General features: G+C 44.3%; 1 protein-coding gene across 1 annotated transcript in view; it reads right to left on the bottom strand.

Annotated features, from left to right (window-relative positions):
• TMEM161A (transmembrane protein 161A) overlaps window positions 1-21,207 on the bottom strand; it is a 111,051-nt gene that overhangs the window by 72,206 nt on the left and 17,638 nt on the right. The window contains exon 3 of the mRNA XM_044054823.1: window positions 1,648-1,804. Coding sequence (XP_043910758.1) covers window positions 1,648-1,804 — 157 coding nt within the window. The remainder of the gene's footprint in view (window positions 1-1,647; window positions 1,805-21,207) is intronic.

Below are 21,207 nucleotides of genomic sequence, written 5' to 3'. Positions count from 1 at the left end.
AGAAAAACTGTCACAAGGAACTGGAATACTCCTACTGAATCAAAGTTTGAAGACTTTCTCATTTCTTCTAAAAGACACAGTAACCAAAGAAACTGCAAGAAAGGAGAGGTGAATTTACTCCAACAAACTAAAGAACAATCCTTGGCTGAAGGTTATGCCCCTTATAGACTCATTTTCTTCATCCAGTTAATTATTATAGTTTTTGCTTCTACGATCTGAAATTTTGTCTTGATTCATTTCTAATCTCGATCTCAGGCCCATTGTACATATTGTAAATACCTATGTTCTAATTTTCTTTTCTAATTATAAGAGGTTTCCTATTATTGTCTGAAGACGTGCAATCTACAGGTGCAAAAGAAGTGGCCAGTAATGTATTTTTAAAGGATAATATTCCAAATGGTTATTCAAGGAAACATCTCTTCAGAATAGCCCTATTGAAAGATTAACTTTTCTGATATGAACTGTAATCAAACTGGATTCTCAGTTTTAATCTGACCATCAACGTTTTTTAAAACTCATTTGCCAAATTAAAGACCCACAGTTTGACTGTAGCTACTACATACTTGCTAAAACTAATTTTAAAATTAACTCTGATTTTATGCAACACATACCAGTCTTCAGCAAGAAAGGATTCTTCTCTACTATAACTCTACATAGTGATTCAGGCTCTGAAAACTTGAAGGGGCAGGATGTTGAAGATGCTGTTGGTTTAAGTTGTGGGGTTTCCACATAGTTAACATCAGAGCACCCCAAGTAGAGTAATCTCTCCTTTTCAAAAGGAAAACAAATGTATTACTGTTTAATGGTTTAACCCACTGGACGCCCCTTCTTTCTTAACCCAAATACTGAAACTTAAAAAGAAACAGTACTTAAACTATTAGACACTATGCCTGCTAGATTTAAAAGTCTAGAGAGATTTGATAATATATCTCACAAATAAATTGCTAGAGTCTGATTTAGTTATGTTATTATTATGATAGACAATTCTAGAAAGAGACAACTTTTCTATACGACACCACAGTTGGACAGAGGGATGGGGGCAGAAAGTGAATGAGGACAAAGACACTGCTATGACAGGATAGGATTTCAAGGGTCTCCAAGGTCTTGAGCTCAGAAAAGCATGCAGCTTCTTATGACTGAAAATGGAAAATGTGGCCAGACAGTCAGGAGCTACACTTTACTGTTTTAACACACAAAATTAATGTTGAGAGCCAGCCCCTTTAAAAAACTTGCTGATGAACAGAGACTTAAAAGTTCTGTATACCCAAAAGAAAAAAAAATCTATATGGATTCATCCATCTATTGTTACAATGAAAACCTCATATAACTTTTTTTTTTTTTTTTTTTACAAAATACTACTATTTAGTGGCTATAAAGAAAACACTTAAAACCAAAACTTAAAAAAAAATCTGCAGATACAGGCTTCAAAAAGAATGCTGTCTGCAGTCATATCTGTTCTGTTTTTCTAACATTAAAACATGTACAGGCCTACAACAAAATGCAACTAACCATGTTTAAAAGAAAAATCCCACTTACGATTTTCAGGGAACTGAGCGGACCTCAGGCCTAGAAACAACTAAAAGATTAACATAAAGCTGTGAAGTAAGACCACTCTGTGTGCTGTATGCACAGAACAAAAAAGGATACATGGAAAATGCAACTGTGAGTAGACACCAGAGTACGCCAATATTTACTTCCTTCTGAACATCCATGAGGCAGTAATACCCTTCCGTGAATAGATATACTCCGGTGGCGTACACTGCAAAATCAATGAGCCATTGGTACTCCATGAAGTAGTGTAATACTGAAAGAAATAATACATTTTTTATTCAAGTACAACTGTTGGGCAATGACACAACTAACTCCACAGAATGCTAATAGAAAAGTGCAATACAGCCACACAGTTTAAAAGTCCCCAAGATTATGACGTGGATACATGTCAAGACAGAGAACATGTTTGCAGCTTATTACAGAATTATTACTGAAGCAAAACAAAGGGTTACATAACCATCTGGGAAGGTAAAATGTCAAAGCACATTAGGTCAAATGTAGCCTGTGTGTGGCCTGACCAGAAATACAGCTGACAGATATTTACATGTACATTTTCAATACTAATTAGCACAATTCAGGAATGGAACTCCAGTTGCCAGAGAGCAGGGGAAGGAAGGACAGACCAACCAATAGCATCTTTTCTTCTATGGAGTGTAAGAGGTAGGGAGGAGCGCTGTGCCAGTAGTAAATGTCCATCTGCAATAAGAGTTATCACAGTTTAGGAATAGACTCCCATTTTCAGGGGATGGAGGGAGAAAGGGCATCTAAATAATAGCACTCATTCTGTGGTGCATGAGAGGAGCCCTATGTCAGAAGTGACTAATGTGGGGTCTCTGCTACATTTAAGCACCAACCAATGTCATAGTTGTACACATGCAGTTCAAACAAATGCTCTGTCTTCTGCCCACAATGAAAACAAGAACCAGTGCACCTTCCCCATGATGGTGCTGTGTTGAGGGCATTTGTTCATTTGTGTTTTACTTAATTACTGGTTTGCAAGGTAAGTTCATTGGGCACAACAGTGTCTTTTAAAGGAAACCCCAGCAGAGCTACTCTGGTTATAAGAGTTGCTGATTAAGACATACAGTTAAGGTGGAATGAAAGCAGCACATGGCAACAGGTCAAAGCTCATTAGCAAATCCATCTTGTGTTTAGACAAGTGTAGCTAGTGGTCGTTTGGTTCCAAAACTCAGAAAGCATTTATCAAGATCTGCAAAATCACAGTTCTATCTGCTGTACAACAATGTAAGCCATTGACAAGGAAGGCTGGGAAATGCAATTTATCTAAGGACATAAGCCAGGTAATTCCTATCTTATGGGGTGGCTGGCAAATGCCAGCCACTGGTGGACCTCTCTTGCCCCCATCAGATGTTACCCTTCTCCAAAGTTACAAGATTTTTCCACCCTCCCTAAATAGGCTGCAGAAAGAAATATGATCACAAAAGCAGTCCAGCTCCTTAAAATCCTCACATAAAAAGTTATGAAATTAAAAACAGTCAATCACACTCATTTTGTTTATGTAGTACCACAGTGGAAAGTCCATCTGGGCACAACACATTTTTCAGAAGAGGCCCTAGGAGAAAGGATTCATACAGGATTATATAAAATAAAGTAACAAGTAGAACATTATAAAATAGTGACTACAATCATAAGTGACACGCATCCCATTAAGGACGAAACAGTATTAAACATAAGAGAAGAAAGACACAGCACAACTGAATCAATACATCTCATTGAAAAATGCAGTCTAACACAACTATCGTACGTATAATAGCAGAAATAATTTTGTAAACCAGAGTGACAAACTAATGAAAATATAGTAAAACATTACTACATGCAATACAGGTATTTACAATCCCCCGAATTTAATAAACTCCATGTAGGAATAGTGTAATTCCTACACGGAGAGTATGGTGTCTATAGCTCCCCCCTCAGCAGCTCGCCTTGCATATCAATGAAGGTGTGCTACTGAGGGAGAGACGTGTACATGGTTACTGAATCAGTACTAGGGGGTGTGTTACAGTGCTTGCAGATCTGTAACACCCCCCCTGCACCGTGAAAGTGCCGTATGGCACTAAAACAAGAAAGAGTGTCCTTGGACACTTAATTATATATTCATGTCAGTTATTTCACAAAGGGGGTGTGTTACAGTGTCTGTAACCCCCCCTGCACTGCCAAAGTGACATATGGCACTTAAAGAAAGTGCCCTCAGACACCTATGATTTTTTTTTCAGTTATGTCACACAGGGGGTGTGTTACAGTGTCCATAACACATCCCCTGTACTGTCACAGAGTGCCATACAGCACAGAAAGTAAATGCCCCAATGTCAATTTTTCCTTTTATGAATTTTTTTTCCAGTTTAAGCATAGCTGAGCGTGTTTGCGTGGCGTGTTGTTCAGCAGTACTTAAACTTAACGAAAAGCTATATAGAAGCCTTCACAGCTGAGTTAGATGAATGGTTAGAGTCACGGCTTCATGTGCAGTAGGTGCACAGTTTGAATACCAAGACAGGCCATTCAGCTTGTACATTGGAAAGCATTTCTATTTTTTTATTGCCCTAGTTATTGACATTTGTCAACCAAGTTAGTATAGCTGATACAGAATCCCAGTGTTAGTGGAGCTATGAGGTGAAAAGCTCCATTTAAACACAAGTGTCCAACACAGTTCAGTCACACACCAAAGTACTGTACTTAAAGTAAAATAGAAACACATAATAATAAAGTATCAATGTGAGTATATATTTATGTTATCATGTAAAACTGACGTTTGCCCTTTGCTAAATCTTGCCAAGCTAAGCAATGCTTAAACAGAACCTGTCTGAGCAATACTTAGCTATGCTTAGCTGGTTTGAGCACTGCTAGATAGTCCCATTGTAAGCAGTCCTCAGCTAAGCGAATTTGCGCACCGCTCGCCAGGCACTGCTAAGCATTTGCCTCTTTAAGCACTACTCAAGTCAACTTAGCGGGTTTGAACACTGCTGAGCTTTGCTCAGCATTTAAAAAATTGGTCCAATGGTGGAAAAGGTTGGGAAAATAGCCTTATTTAAGCTGCACAGGTGGGAATACATCCAGAACCTGTTAGAGTTTGAACCGTGTAGGAACCATGGCAGGTGCTGGACAGGGAGCACACTTTCAGGTGCAGTGCTGAGGCATGTTGGAGTCCAGGATCTTGGCTGGGCTCCTTGTTAAGAACCATGATGACAAACTGCTGCAGGACCAGTACCTGAGCTCAGAATACAAGTCTGAGGTTTGGGACCGTCTGGCACATGAGCTCACCAATGCAACTGGAATCCCCCGCACTGGTGAGAAGGTCCATCATCATTATGACAATATGAAGCAGAGGAAGGGGGTGCTCTTGGCCCAATGGATCCAAGATGCTCGGGCCCGGAATGCCCCAGAAGTTTGTAAGTATATCAACTGGTGATTTTCAAATTGTAGTATGAATATCTGATAGACAGGTATGCATAATGGTGTGTTTTCCCCCCACAGCCACAGAGGAGAGGGCTCATAACACTGAGGCCCACGCTGGGCATCTGGCGAGGTTGCGCTGACAGCGTGGTGAGTACAGATCCATCTTGCAATATATAGTACAATAAATAAAGTGTAATTGTGTACTGAATAAATGTGTTGTCAGACCCATATTGTTACAAGTGACTAATGCCAGGTACTGTGCTATACAGATGAAGGCATCAAACAAGCTATCGATGAAAGAAAGCCAATACTGTAGTAATACTGTGTAGGGATGACAAAAGTATATACAATATGAATACTAAGTATCTGGTAATAAAGTACACAGTGATTGCTACTATGAAGGTAATAAATGGCATTCATTCATCATCTACAGGATATGCATACAACTGAATTTAGAATATAATAAACCACTATGTCATGTCACCCTCAATAAACGTTATTTCCACAAACTGTTGTGTTTATTCTGGTCTGTTGTTGAAGACATAAAATTGTATAGGTGCTACACAGCAAATATGGCTATGAGACCATGAATTAAGTGAGGTTTGGCTGATAACCAACTGTTATGCTGAACTGTAGATGTGGAGCTGTAAGATACAATGACATTTGATATATGTTCTGCACTAAGATCTGAACCTCTAACAGTAATGTATTATAGTATGGTCCCTGCAGCATTGTCTTGTGTTAACCTTTGCATTTCAGCTATATGTAGTCCTGAATGTAGGTACACTAATGCAGGCAAGTAAGAGACTGTAATAGGTGGAGACTGCAAATATAAGACAGCAAATGTATATGGGTCAGGTATGCATCCCAGCACCCTGCTATGGTCTGTGCAGATCACACATACTGACATCCACTAGGAGTTAAATGTGTACACCTGCATTCAAAGTATTAAAACACAGCTCACTATCTATCATGCATGAATCTCATGCATGTATGTTCAACTGTCACTACAGTCTTCTGTGACACTCTACTTATATTACAAGGTCAGACTTTGTAACCAAGTGAGTTTTAGGCAGAAATCGGTCAAGCAGCCAACAGCAGTAGCCCAGTAGTTCAGTGTGATAAGAAATAGACATGTTGTTCATTTTTGCATACACATACCATGGTTTGAATCCAGGTACTGGTACTAAGATATGTTAATAGTTACACACAAGTAATCCTGACTATTTGTTTAAACAGTCAGGTAGTGTTAAAAGATATTTCTCCACAGGGCTTACAGGTAAAGGAATGTTTGTATTAGCTGTATGAAGGGTATACTGATAAACTGTGTACAAATGTACTAGTGTCCAACCCCATGCCTACAAATGGCAGCAGGATAAGGTATATACACCATGCACTCTTCCCAATACATGTCTCTCAAGTCTCACACTGCCACGGCTAGTGATCACTGTTGCCAATAACCTTCGACACAGACATAAATCCAGTTGAAGAATGCCAGTAGCACACTCACACAACATCAGTGCAGGGTACACACCTTGTTGGTCACATATGTAACCATGACCTGTACAAGTCCCCCTCTGGTTATGTACCTACAATTCTCACAGCCTGCCCCATACCATTCCAGGTTGGCAGTTAAACAGGTATGTACATGATAGAGATGCTATAGGCCACAGGTAGATGTAAAGTAAGGGCAGACTTGTAGAGTATTGAGCAGTACTGTTGTGAAACATATAGCCTATACAGTTGGTAATGGACCATTTCCCCCCTCCCCTTATCTGCATCACTAATTATTATTCATATACTACGAGTATGTTGTTCTCAAACCTATTGTTGGGACTTGTATTGTATTACTGTTCATATATTTCAATGATTGCATACTAACATACCTTGTTTAAATTCCACTGTTGTTGGCCTGTTGCCATAACTGTTACTGGCATGCTGTTACAATAATGACGGTTATTCCATTTATGCATATGTTCCATTTGCTATGCAATTTTTTGCAATTATATTGTTCTGGGTTAAATGGAACACCCATGCATGCTGTTATAACTAATGTTGAAATGTTTTGTTCATGACTAATCAATACACTTTGACAAACCTCAACACCATAGCACGTGTGGGTAGGCCAATCCCATCGGATCCTCCTGTCCCACCTCATCTGGCCATGGCACCGGGTCCCAGCACATCTGGGACCCAACCTTGAGCTGCCTCCTCCGCTGGTCCTGCATCACCCTTGGGTGGAACCGCCTTAGGGGACGTGGCCCATCCCCCCCTGGGCACGGAGAGTACCCTGTCACCTGACAACAGTTCCGAGATAATCTGTGCAGGATCATCCAGCGGGATTTGGATGACTGCCTGCGCCAGACATAGGGCAGACTGGCTCACCTCGAGGAGCAGGCTGGCCCAGGCCCCCAGCTCCCAGCACAGCCACCTTCGGGGCTGTGAAGCGTCAGTAATGACTGTCCATGGGTGGGGACATCAGTCCCACTGTTTCCATCTAGGGGCACGTGGTCTTCTGATTCCCAACCACCCTCCCAGTCCAAGGTGTCATACACTGCCCCTGTCCGCCATCTTGTCTGTCTGCAAAAGCAACCTCTCCTACGCAACTCACCTTCCCAAATGTACCTACACCTCTTCCCCAACATCCCACTCTCACCTTAAAAAAAAAAAAAAAAATTGGGCATCTATCAAAAAAAAAAAAAAAAATGTCCCATACATAGCTCTCTATTTCATCCCCACATACACTGACATTAATCAATTTTCCCATGAATTAATCAACAAATTTATGTTTCCCACACCCCTCCCTCTGGGTTATGAGTATCTAAATTCCAAATTGCAACATCATGCACAGCTGTTGCTGCACAAGAAAACTATGGTCCTTTCCTATGACCATCCTGCACATCCCTACCTGCCTTTCATAATGTTTTTCCCCCCTACTTGCCCCCATTTCACCACTTTCCTATCACCCCTTTTTCCTTTTCTTTTTTTGGAAATAGCACGGGTTTAAGCAAGAGTAAGCTTTGCTTGGCATCGCAGCCCATCAGCATACCCGCGCAAATCCACTTAAAACTGCTTTTATCGCCTTATCTCATTCAGTGTTCTGCCCAGCAACAAAATAACCAGTCTTGCCAAGACTTGAACCCAGGACCCTGTGCACTAGAGTCAGAGCTACGCACCACTAGGCCAAAGCACCTCTGGGGAATTAGTAGTGCTTTTGCAAATATATCATGCAGTACAGTCATGTAACATTACGGAAAAAAGACACCACTGCCAAGTATTAAACCCAGGGCCTTCTGAACTATTGTCAGAGAGACGCACCTCTAGACCAAGTCAGCTCTGGGGAATTAATTCATTTTGGTTAAATATATCATGCAGTACAGTGATATAACTGTAGGGAAAAAAAGACACTGCTGCCACGAATTGCACCCAGGACCTTGTCAACTACAACATAGTGCATTACACCAGTAGGCCAACAGAGCTCTGGATATCAAGTAGTGTTTTTACAAACATATCCTGATTGTTGGTGACACACTACTGCTATATACACTGGGATAAATAGTGTACTTGGGCTAGGGTAACCACTTGTGCCACTTTGTGAGGGACAGACCCTCTTTGGGCAGTTGTGTCCTGCAAAGAAATCGAAAAAATGGCAAATGTCCTGAGATGTTAGGACAAACGTATTTCCTATATTTTATGTAATACCTGCATAAAACAGTTATTCTGTATCTGAAACACCTAAATATTATAAGAAACAGAATAAGCAACTAAAATGTTACAAAAATACACTTTTATTTAGGCAAAAAACTGACGTTCTGTCCTTTGTACTGGCCTTGGGTATGTTTTTGCCCTGGAAAATCTGACATTTTTACCAAACATGTCCCACTTTGGCCATTTGAAAAGGTGGCAAACCTAACTTGGGCCTCTGATGCAGACAACAAACCAGTACACAGACAAATAAATGCTGCTGGATGTACAGGAGGCCTACAATATCAGGTAGAGCTGACAACTGCACAGACTGTTGCTGAGCTGAATGAACACAATTGTGGCCCAAACTTAATACTTATTCTGTGTGCTGACATACTGGCAATGCAGTGCAGACTGGGGTTACAAACCATGACAGACAGCTCAGTGTCACACGTCATTCCCATCTGAACACACATGTCCATGCCACTCATGTGTAACACACTGTATGTATGCACATATGTCTTACAAATACACCTGCCATACTATAATACATTAGTAATATATCATATAATATATTATAAGAATATATTACAATATATATATTATGAATATACAATATATATTTTTAATATATTATATATCATCTATCTGTTACATTTCTAGCATGAGTCGCATCTGGACATCCAAAGTCCTGACCCACAGCCCAGTCTGTGGCACAACTACATGCATGTCAATACAACATAGGAATAACTGAGCCATGCAATGTCCAGCAAAACTGGTTGCTCCCACCGCACTCACTGCCACCCACAGTAGCACGTTAAAGGCCTGCAGAGAGGGACACATTGAACAGTTATGAATGTGTGTTCTAAATATTGCCTAACACTCTGTGGATGGCAGTATTACGTAACATATGTACATGTTTCACCTGGACTGTTTTGGGTACCCTCAGCCACACCATGCTGTCATACAACAGCTGACACCACCCCCTCACTGACAGTAACATCTTGCTGTCCCCCTATGTCTTCACAATCTCTAGTCTGACTTCTGGCCAGAATGCAGAAGATGTGGCCTGCTACACATGCAACAGTATGTCCACCAACCTGCTACAGACCTATCATACCTCCCAAACACCTAGAATAGAGTATCCACACAACACCCATACATCTAGGGTCGGGGGGTGCTCATGTGAAAGGGACATGTGTCACAGTCCCCCCCCCCACAAACATACACAGCTGATAGAACAGCATCAACTGTAGCAGCATACACATTCAGATAAAAAGGATCTATGACACTCATCTGCCTGTCTCCTTACTGATCCCAACACACATTGTTCAACACTACACTGCTACAGAATCTGACAGTCTAACAATAGCCAGACACAGAATACAAAACTGTCGACATAACACATCAATCCAGACAGTGGACAGTATTTCTACCTACTCTCTGTAAAGGTGTAGCTACAACACCTCGATAATGTCCTCCTCGCAGGCCAGGAAAAGGGACAAGGCCTACATAAAGGCCTTAAATATAGCACTGTGTAGCCATGCCATTGGCTAATCAAAAGGCAACCCTGCTGTTCTGGATGCAATTAGCAAGTGAGAGTCACAGATGGGTGCACAGGCAATCAGCTGTTCATGAGCATTACCTACAAAAGGCAAGCTGCTGCCTATGGTAAACAGGTCTGAACCTTTATTCATGAAGCAGACTGTGATTCTCTAGGATACTACAACTAGATTTCTTCACTCAAATGAGTACAGCACTATACCAGGTATGTCACTGAATGAAGCATGTAATAGGATGCAGATGGGGGATGCAGTCATGGTAAATAATAATTTAAAACTGTAGGTCTCAACAACATTGCTTGGACTGACATGTTGCTGTTAGTCTGCTATCCAGCACCTGTGGCCATCCCTTACAGCTCTGTCTGCAGTGACAGATCAGAGCTCTGGCCCCTGAATCACCCCAGAAATGGTCAGCTCACATATGACTGCTAAGTTTATTGTCTGTTGTACAATACTGACAGTAAGAACTGGTGGATATAGCTGGCATATGACATGTACTGTCAGTGAGCCCCTCTCAGTCTGTGAATGTCATACAGGCTTAGTTTCACAGATGTCCCTCACCATTAATGAGGTACTCTGACTAGGTCACTGTGTACTCCACACCTGCATCTGGATTGCCTGACACCTATGGCTAATAAACCTGGTGACTCCCTGCAGCAGGACAGCAGGTTATAGGTACTAGTAGTGGCGGGGCACCGGCTCTAGCTCAGTAGCAGTATATACATATTGAGCATACAATGTAAGGGAATGTATACAGTACCAGATATTCATATACCATTACTGTGTTCCCAGGGGTCTGCCATGTCACAGACACATTCCCCAAACTCTAGGGACAGCCATCACATATTGTCCAACAAGTGTCCAGAAATACACATTTGTCTGGCTGGGGGTTTACATCTATGAGTCACATGTCTCATTCTGCAAACATCCGGGGACTGCACATGTCAGACAGCTACGAGGAGGACACTCTACAAGACATGTGCACTGCTCTCAGTTATTGTGTAGCACAGATGTTGCTGGAATGTCAACATGCACTTGTAGTACCACTCACCTATTTTTCGGATGTAGGCTGGATAACATGGTACAGTAATGCTGCCCATAGGGGACACCCAGCAGTTGATAACAGTGATGGGTGTGGACACAACACAGTCTGTCACAACACTCAGGCCATATCTGCTAGTCCGGGTGCCATATCACATTACTAGGCTATGGGCCCTGAGCAGCCATATGCCCAGGGCAGATGTTAGCTCACGTGTATGCAAGTCCGCACCCGATGACCCCGCCCAACAGGGACAAAAGCTGTATCCCAAGGGTGTATGTGCAATTAACTATCCAGTTATCTAGGCTATGCCTGCAAAGATGTAAATAGAGACACTGTATGATGTAGACAAGATACCCATTCCACCGCAGGCTGATTGTGTGGGAGACGCATCTGAGCTACCAACAAGGCCACTTCATGTCAAACACCAGGTTGAGGATGTGTGTGTGTGTGTGTGTGTGTGTGTGTGTGTGTGTGTGTGTGTGTGTGTGTGTGTGTGTTTTAGCAGAGTGGAGCGTGACTTGCACTTGTGAAGCAGTCCCAGCAATGTGGATTCTGTGAGTGCCTTGCATGCCACACTGAGGTCACCCATGAGGATTATGTATGAAGCTGGGTAGAGGGTTGACCTTATGGCCTATCGCTGTGTGGTACAGTTTGATGGCCTGGTATTCCCTGTTGGGGAACCTCTGTGATGTCCCCAGCTGCTGCAAGTGCTGTGTGATGTGAATGATGAACAGGGAATTACAGACATTAATGGTCCTCATTGGGGGGATGCGGGGATGTTTATACCCCATGATGACATATCCTTATGTATGACATGGGCCATGTAAGTAGGTTTATCTTACAATGGAAGCAACATTGTGTTGACATGTCATGTTGCCAAAGACTTGTGTCCAAAGCACACTCACGACTAACTGCATGCCTAGGATGTTGCTTGTACTCTCATAATATGTGGAGATGTCACTCGCCCCATAGGCGTTCACAATGCATGTCCTGGCATGCATCCTGAGGCCATGTGTCTGGCAATGCTCATGTATCTGTGTGAGACCATCCTAGACAGATGTTCACATCACTAGGGGAATCTGGTGACGGCACACAGCATGCAGTCATCTGCAGACATGGTCGGACATAGGCTAACGGCTGTTACATGTACCTGAAATGTGTACATCACACATAACAGAGCCCAAACATGGAGCAAGAGGTTACACACATACTTATGGGTGAACCGCATGAGGTGCATTTCCCTATGTGGAACAGCTGGGTCGTGTCAGCGCACTGGTGTGCTACCCCTATGGTAACATATGGTGTGATGCATACTTGGCAGTGTTACATCTATGATGGCCATGTGGGTATACTGTCACATAGTTTGTCCAGCACAAGGTAGGCATTTTGCAGTAACAAGCCCCCCCCCCCCGTCCACGGCTTTGGTGACCGTCATCCCGGTCACATGAGTGCAGCAGACATGAACCCTTCCTTGACAAAGCCTAAGTGTACGTAATGGAGTGTGTCCAGGTCGCACATGTCCTTGTTAGTGGGGTTCACTTGAAACTGTGCTATGGCCTTGCAGAATAGCAGAGTTAGGGTGCTGTGTCTATCATGTGACTGAGTGGGGGATGGCCCACCTTAGTATAAAGGGGTGACAGTGGTCATCCATGTAATGGATAGGACAAAGGCGGTAGTCAGTCCTCCTTTGAATACAGTTCCTTATGCTGTTGCAAGGTTATGCTTGGGGTCATGTAGGATGCATCATGTGATGTGATAAGAGTCCCATGGCAGATGTATACCATGACTACCACATGGCAGTGTTGATCTGTTCCCCACATACAGGAGATGGGGGACGTACTGTGGATATCCTGATGTACTCATGGGGAACACAGGGGGTGCAGCATACACAGACTCTAGTAGGCATCCGGTATGCTATACCAACATCAGTGGTATAGCTGGTGTCCCTGAGCACCAAAAGTGAGCACCTGCTTCCTGTGCTGTTGCAGACATATGTGCAGTAGGGGAGATGACTGTGTGTAGTGGATGTACACAATGTAGGCTCTGTGTTGTGCAGATTTGCAAGACAGATCTCATTCTCATGTACACGCTAAGGAGACATGCCTCCAAAATGGGCACCCGCCCCTACTTTTGTCTTGGACAGCAGTATGTCATCCCTGTTATGGACTGTATGTACTGCACATTTTCACCAGACAGGTGTACATATCCTAGCAGAGGTAGGCCTGCTGGGTATACTTGACTACATGCATTTGTACAAATGTACATATATCACTTGTGTGTATGTGTGGAAATTGTTGCCAGTCCTTGACGATAGTTGGGGCCTGTGAGAGTGTATATGCCCCCCCACGAGGATGCATTCTACGTTGAAGGTGTATGTATGGCTGACCTAGGTGGATGGGTATTGTGGGAAATGGTGACTGCGTGATGGCTGCTTTGCCATAGAGGATGACACTGTAGGGATGCAGCAGTGGTAACCCGTGTTGTGTAATGTCAACTGCAATACACCTTCACCTCATGTGGGGGTAGCCTCTGGCCACACCAAGGTGTTCCTACATCCACTGATGATGGCTTAACTGGCCATTCGTGTGCTGGCATGGGTACGTCTTACAATGTACATTAAGGTTGTTCAACTGACCTAGGATCAGGGTACAGACCAAACTCTGAATAGAGTTGATGAGATCCATACAGGCAGAATGGGCTTCCTGGTCACATGTGGTGGCTGGTAGCTAGCTGTGATTTGAATAGGTTTGTGCTGGCAATGGTGAACTGCCTCTGCAGTGTCCCCTGTGCATCTTACTCTCTGTACAGCATGGAGGTGTGTGTATTTCATATATATGGAAACCCCATGCCCCATGGCATTACCAGTTACACTTTAGCTTCTGCATGTATGATAGGATGGTTGACCATCTAAGGCTGGGGTGCTCTCCGCACCTTTGAACCATGATCCGTGTGACTGCACAGACGTCTGCAGTTGCAAGGATTAGTAATGCTTGCAATGAGGGCAAAGTCATCTCTACACCTCTAGCATTTAGCAGCATGGCCTTCAATGTATGCTGCACTGACACTTTATGTTGGTAGTGATAACTTCACCAATGTTACTAATGGAGTCACTACGGGGCTGGCTGGAACCACTGCCAGACACATGGAGACCTGTGAAGACAGATGGAGGCCATCTCTCGCAGAGCATCATGGTCTATTTGCCATATCACCCCCCGACTCACAGGTACTAGAACCCCTGGAATATCAAAGGAGAAATGTGGACATGTTAAAGACAATCATTCCCTGATTGTATTTTAAAGGCAATCATTTCCTGATTGTATTGCGTCATCTGTCTGGGTGACAGCATAATGCTGCATAATGCTACGGACATATCTGCCTGGGACACATTGCATATAGTCCAGGGACATGCACGTCAGGCACACCAACTTGTACTGTGACAGACGCATGACGGCACCTGTTGGTGAGAGACAGCAGTGTGTATACAATATAGCAGAGTCTGTCATTTGTTAAAGTAACTGTGACCATCCACATACACAGCCAGGTCAGAGGCACACCAGTGTGTCTACACTGGAGTCCTCTATGTGCAACATGTCTGACATGGGCTGACACCTGTGTGGCTGTGGGACACGGGTCTGTGGCCATATGTGTTACATACTGTTTATGGCTGTGGCATTCATGTGCATCTTTGCCTCAAGAGATCCCCTTTGTTTGTGGATGTGTATGTTGAGGACCACTGCAGATGTTTGTGTGTTATGCAAGTGTGTGAGGTATACCGATTGTGTTGACAACCTGTTTGGGGACAGATATGTGGCAGTGACAGGCAGAGAGCATGGACTGCAGGTTCCTACAGTCATTGCAACTCTCACACAGTGTGTTCTTTGGTGGTGTTTGTAGATGGCTGTCCATCCATGTACATGAGGCAGGTGCTACACGGTGCCAGGACACCAATATCAACCACACTGGCTGGTGAAACTGTAGGACATTGTCCAGCCATATACTCCAGAATCTGAGTGGGGAAGGCCAAGGAGACCTGAGGGTTGGGCCTACAGACCAGGTGATTACTAATATAGTAGAAGGCTGACACTACAGCAGGCCATGTAGACAGCCTATGATCAAGCAGTAATAGGTGCAACAGGTGCATGCAGTGCAACACCTCAAAGCACTTGCAAGTAGCATGAAACATCAGGATCAAGGGGGCAATGCATGCTGTAATACCAGTATGTTGCTGATACCCACAGACATACTGTGCTGGTAGATGGCGGGAGTATGTGAGGGTTACTGATGGATAGTGCTGGCAATAGTGTATGTGCGGAGTCTGTACATAATGATGAGCAATACATGCAGTCCTGTGATGTGTTCCCCTATTCATGCCTTTCAGGTGGGATGTACCAGAAGTTGCAACCCCCCCAGTCTTCTCAGAAGCCAAGACTATCACAATCATCGATGCCTTGAGACTCCATCACCAGGTACTGTTGGGAAGGAGCCACTAAAACCTGCAACAATATGCTGCCCTATGGGCAGAACTGGTAGCAAGAGTCAATAATGTGGGCCACCAAGACAGGAACTACGAACAGGTCTGACACTGTGCCACTGATCTCATACACCATGCATGGCAAAGGGCTACATCTGTGGCCAGGGACTGTGCTGGCATAGGTGGAGGGCCTGCTACACAACCACCACCCTCAGCCACAGAGGAGTTCCTGGTAAACCTGGCGTCAGCCACCAGCTCACAGGAAAGCATAAGTACATATGTCATGGAGGTGGGTGAACCTCCAGTGGTCATCATGTTAATACTGAAGCATTCATAGTGGCAGCCTCTGCTTACCTGTATGCATATATCAGGTCAATCTGCATCTGTGGGTGGGGTTTTGCAATGCACACATATTATGAATGTCAGCAATTTGGCTAGTAACACAGTTTGTACTATATATGTTGATAAATGCCCATACTATCCTATACCATTGCCATGGGTGTGTGCTGACACCTCTCCCCCACAACTCCATAGATACTTCTGGTGTGGCTGGGGAACATCAACCTGTAGCCACTTAGTGTGAACTATCATGTTACGGGTCATCTATACCCTAGGCATATTAAGGCCTGCCAGTTTACCATGCACACAACTGTTAAGAGTAACCATATTGTAAGATGTTCCATGTTCACTTATGGTGGGGTTCACTGCAGTGCAACACATTGGTAATCACAGTACCATATTTGCAGGAGCTATAACATTTTCCTACATAGCCACTGTGTTATACAGAGGTGTATTACTATTGTGTACACGGGTGCAGTGTGTGTGTTAGACGAAGGTCCATGACATACTCTGACTTCTCACATATCTCAAAGGTGTATAGTACTAGCAACATTAACTGGACAAAGCTGCACTGCATATTGCTGATGACTTGTCCAGATTATTTCTGTTGCGCATGGCATCAGTCAGAAGGTGTGGTCTGTATACTGCATTTGTGGCACCTCACGTGTGTGGGTGTGTGGGTGTGTGTGTGTGTGTGTGTGTGTGTGTGTGTGTGTGTGTATGTGGATCAACTAACATTATAGTGCAGGAATTAATGTAGTCATGTTGTCTTCCCCTCACAGGTGACCACTGGGGTCAGAGTGTGTCCCCCTCACAACCTGTCAGTGTCTCATCGGGCACTGATGATGATGGTGGCTATTGTGAGGCACAGGTAGGGTTGTTGGGGTTGGAATAGGGATGACAATCAATGGGACAGAGTCAGTCCCCCAATGTCCCCGCACATAGTCAGTATGCCCATACATACCCAGTCCCCAGCAGCCACAGATATTGGGCAGTTGGAGGGTAGTGGCATTGAACAGAGTCATGTGGCAACTATGGCATCAGAGACTGTACACACTAGCCATAGCCAGAGAGCTGGTGAGGTCCCACACAAGCAGATTGACAGGGGTGCTCTAAGGAGGACTGCTGGCCAGCCAGCCCCTGTCAGAGTTGTCACAGCACCTGTCACCCGACGTATGTTTTGGTCTGTCATGGAGACACAGGCACGTTGTGAATGGTACACCAGACAGATGCTCAGGGTCATGGATGTAACACTACCTGGCATGCCTGACTCCCTCCATGCCATTGATGTGTTATGTCATTTTGCTGACGTAGTGGACAGAAGGTGGGGTGAGACATTGTCTATCCTTAACTGTGCAATGTATGTGCTTGAACATGTGGTGGGAGTAGGGCATCGGACATGTGGACGTAGGTCAGCAATAACATCAGCTGAGAGCCCACGTGGCCATGCACACTCGCACTCCTGTAGTGGCAGTACCACCAGCACTAATGAAGGGAGGGTGCTGTCCACACCACAACGTGGCAGGCCATGGGCATGTGGTCCTGGGCAGTCCCATGAGGGACACAGAGCCAGCAGACACCATCAGGAAGTAGTACTGCATCTGGCCTTGGGCATGGTGGTGCCAGTGCCACTCCTGGCAGAGCCAGTTCCAATGTTCGTGGCTGAAGATGGTGAACTGTACATTCTGCCATATATGTTCCACGGCTGTCCAACATACCCTCGTGTAGGGCTAGCACATGGCTTGACTGTGTGCATGCACACACTCACTCACACATCACTGTCACATGCAGGTCACTGACAGATGCATACAGCTCCTCTCCATGGCCCAGCTGACCAGCACCCCTTGAGACACACACACACAATGTCAACTATATGTCACAGCCTAATCCTTTGGGAACCCCACACCACACCCTGTGCATGTGATGCCTGTGCCACATCCCCTTTATCCATACCATCGATGCAGGGACATGCTAATTATGTGTTTGATGCACAGGGTGAATCTAGTACAGGTAATGGCATTTTATAGTGTAGTAGTGTTATGCCCTGTAACTTGCTGTCTGCTGCCAATTGTCATGCGTACACACCAAAGTTTATTCACCTTTGTGCCATGATGCTTTATTGCGGTTAGCACTGCTGACTGACTGTTGTCTCGCAGACCTTATTCTGTTTCTATTCCAGGTGTCTGCATGTGTAAGTCATGGTGAGCTGCTGCCACTACAGAAGCTCAAGATGGTGGGGTGGCAACACAGACACCTTTTCATCACCAAGGTATGAGTGGAACAGTGTGTGAGGGACTAGGAGCAGAAAGAGTAAACTTGCATGCATACCCCTTGACACAGCAAGCTAGTCTTGATACAGGTCACCTGGGTGTTCCTTAGGATCACAGGTTCATAGTTACAGAGGAGATTACTAGAGTACTGGACCTGGGTCCCTTCTTCCACCCCAACGCAAGCTATCAGCACCAGTTGGCCATGGCACTGATGGACACAGGTTGCAGCCCTGGGACAGATGTTTGTTTTTCCCCATCCAATCAACCTTGAAGCAGTTGATGAGGGTCTGCACTGTACTGTGTTTGGCATGTTTGGGGAGTGCATTCGTGAGACAGGGCAGCCTCTGGTTGACAAACCTGTCTCTCCATCAGCTTTTTGTGCTGTGTCGTATATGATTCAGGCATGTTGTGCAGGTAACGTGCACAGAGTTATACTCTCATATATGGGGCAGCTGTTGAAGGGCTGATCACAATGTTGCCATCTAGGCATGCCACAGTCACCTGTGTACAACCTGACAGCCTCTAATCAGTACTGCCCCAGTGGTTGTCTGCATGGAAATGGCCTTTGTGGGTGTTAACATAGCCTTTACAGTTTCTGCAAATGTTTGCATAGGTGCACAGCAGACCGGCCATGCTGCTAATGTATTGTACTGACTGAGGACTATTCAGAGATAAATGTCCACCTTTTGTCTGGATACAGTCCCTTTACCTATGTGGTGAACCACATACAAGCCTTTTCTGACCACTGCTACTTGTTGCCTGAATGCAACATTGTTAGCATGCTGAGTACCCAGATCTGTCATCGCAGTGTGTGTATTTATGGGGTTGCTGCTGGTGTGGGGCCATGTCCTTGCCATATGGTATGCTGACACTGTTACTTGCATTTAGCTTGAGACCAGGACTTTGGCACCATTCCATACCCACTGTATGGGTCATTGCAGTGTGTTAGCAGTTTGTGGCTCAATGACAGACTGCACACTACTCACAGTTGACACAGCCTTAGGCAGTACCTACGTATATGTGTGGTGGCAGTTAGCATTCATGCCTAGATACATGTGGGTCATTGGGGGAAGCACATAATCACAGGGCCTTCAGATGTCTACATATTGCACGGACATAGGTGACACAAATTGTGGTTGACACCTTATCAAATGTGGACTGCAGGACACATCTTGTAGTAATGTGACAGTTGGCAGGACATACCATATCCATGGCAAGTGCAACAGGATGTCTTTTGGTTTGCTAATATGACAGTTTCTTTGTGTGACATTTCCTTAGCTTACACTATTTGTCATGACACTAAGGTGCTTCTGATGTGCAATAACTGCTCTATCCAATTAGTAGACAATTTTATGAAATGTTTGCAGTCCTACACTCAAGGGACCTCTGTATTGTTTGAGTTGTTGTCACAGGTCACACCTTGCCAAACATGGACTGCAACCTGCAGGGTGATACAGATGGTGGCCATACCTCTCATCTCTACATATTTCTGCAGAATGTCCTGATGTTTGCCACATATTTTATTTCCATTTGTCATAACATTGTGGTTTTCTGGCAAATTCGTGGAAAATCATGAAAGACTAACATTAGAGATTAATGACTGATATTGCCATGTCAATTCATACCCTTTGGAAAATGCATTCAAATGCTAAACCTGCTCCGGTATCTACTTTCCATGTGTGTCACAGCAATATGTGAAGGTTGTGCTCAATGTTTGGCCTTTGCCCCACTTTTCTGTATGGCTTTAACCAGACGACTTTCTATGAGGGGTTGAGAGGTATGCTGGTGGCTGTAACACAGTTAGACTGCTGCAAGGGGAAATACACACACACACACACACACACACACACACACACACACACACACACGCACGCACACTCAAGACCTGCCCTTGTTGATAGTAGAACCTCTACCTGCCTAGTTTTACATACAATAGTGCTATACACATAACACAAGCACCACAGAGCTACTATAATTCTGCAGTGTCTGCCAGTACTATTCAGATGGGTGACATTTGCAGGTGCTGTCAGGATTGCAAATGGGGGGGTTAATAGGCCCTTAACATGGTACAGCCATCACACACACACACACACACACACACACACACACACACACACACACACATATACACATACACACACACACACACACACACTGCTGCATGGGGACATAGACTGAAACACACATGCACACAGAGTTGCCACTTTTCAGATTAGAACACCTACCTATCTTATGTACAATACAGACTGACATGACTATTGCATGCGCCACAGTGTCTTTGCATTAGTAAATGTGTAACCATGCTTCTCAGATTACATCTGTAGAGGCCCTAAGTAGGTTGGCAATGGGGGAGTTAACAGAGTGGAACAGGCACACAAAATGGTATAACCATCACATGCACACAGGCAAGACAGCCACTGGGGGATATGCATACAAAAACACATACATTCACACAGTTGACAACAGTCATATTAGAACACCTACCTATCTACTTGTATGTACTACAGTGCTACGTACAGATCGCATGCACCACTGAGATTATATGGCAGGAACATAACTCACAACCTCTTACAGCAATTAATCTTGGGAAAGCCTTCATGAATGGTGGGATAAACTGCCCAAACTAGGGACACTTCTCACATATTGCTCTTACAAACCTAGACAACTAACAGGGTAACAGGTCTTACATCAGTATGAAGTTTCAGAAGGGTAGGACGTCTGAAGCGGCCATGTCTGTCACTTTGTGATGTCGACTCATGGATTTGTCAATGATTTGACAGAAAACTCCATTATGAGACACGGACCACATATATGCTGCAAACATCTGGACATTCTGCATACATCTGTACAGCTGAGTGGCATGGCCTGTAGAGTTTA

This window comes from Protopterus annectens, chromosome 13.part0 (assembly GCF_019279795.1).
Source record: "Protopterus annectens isolate FY-2018-M chromosome 13.part0, PAN1.0, whole genome shotgun sequence".
NCBI classification, from domain to species: domain Eukaryota; kingdom Metazoa; phylum Chordata; order Ceratodontiformes; family Protopteridae; genus Protopterus; species Protopterus annectens.
The sequence above is the reverse complement of the archived record's forward strand: the minus strand, read 5'-3'. Positions and strand labels throughout refer to the sequence as shown.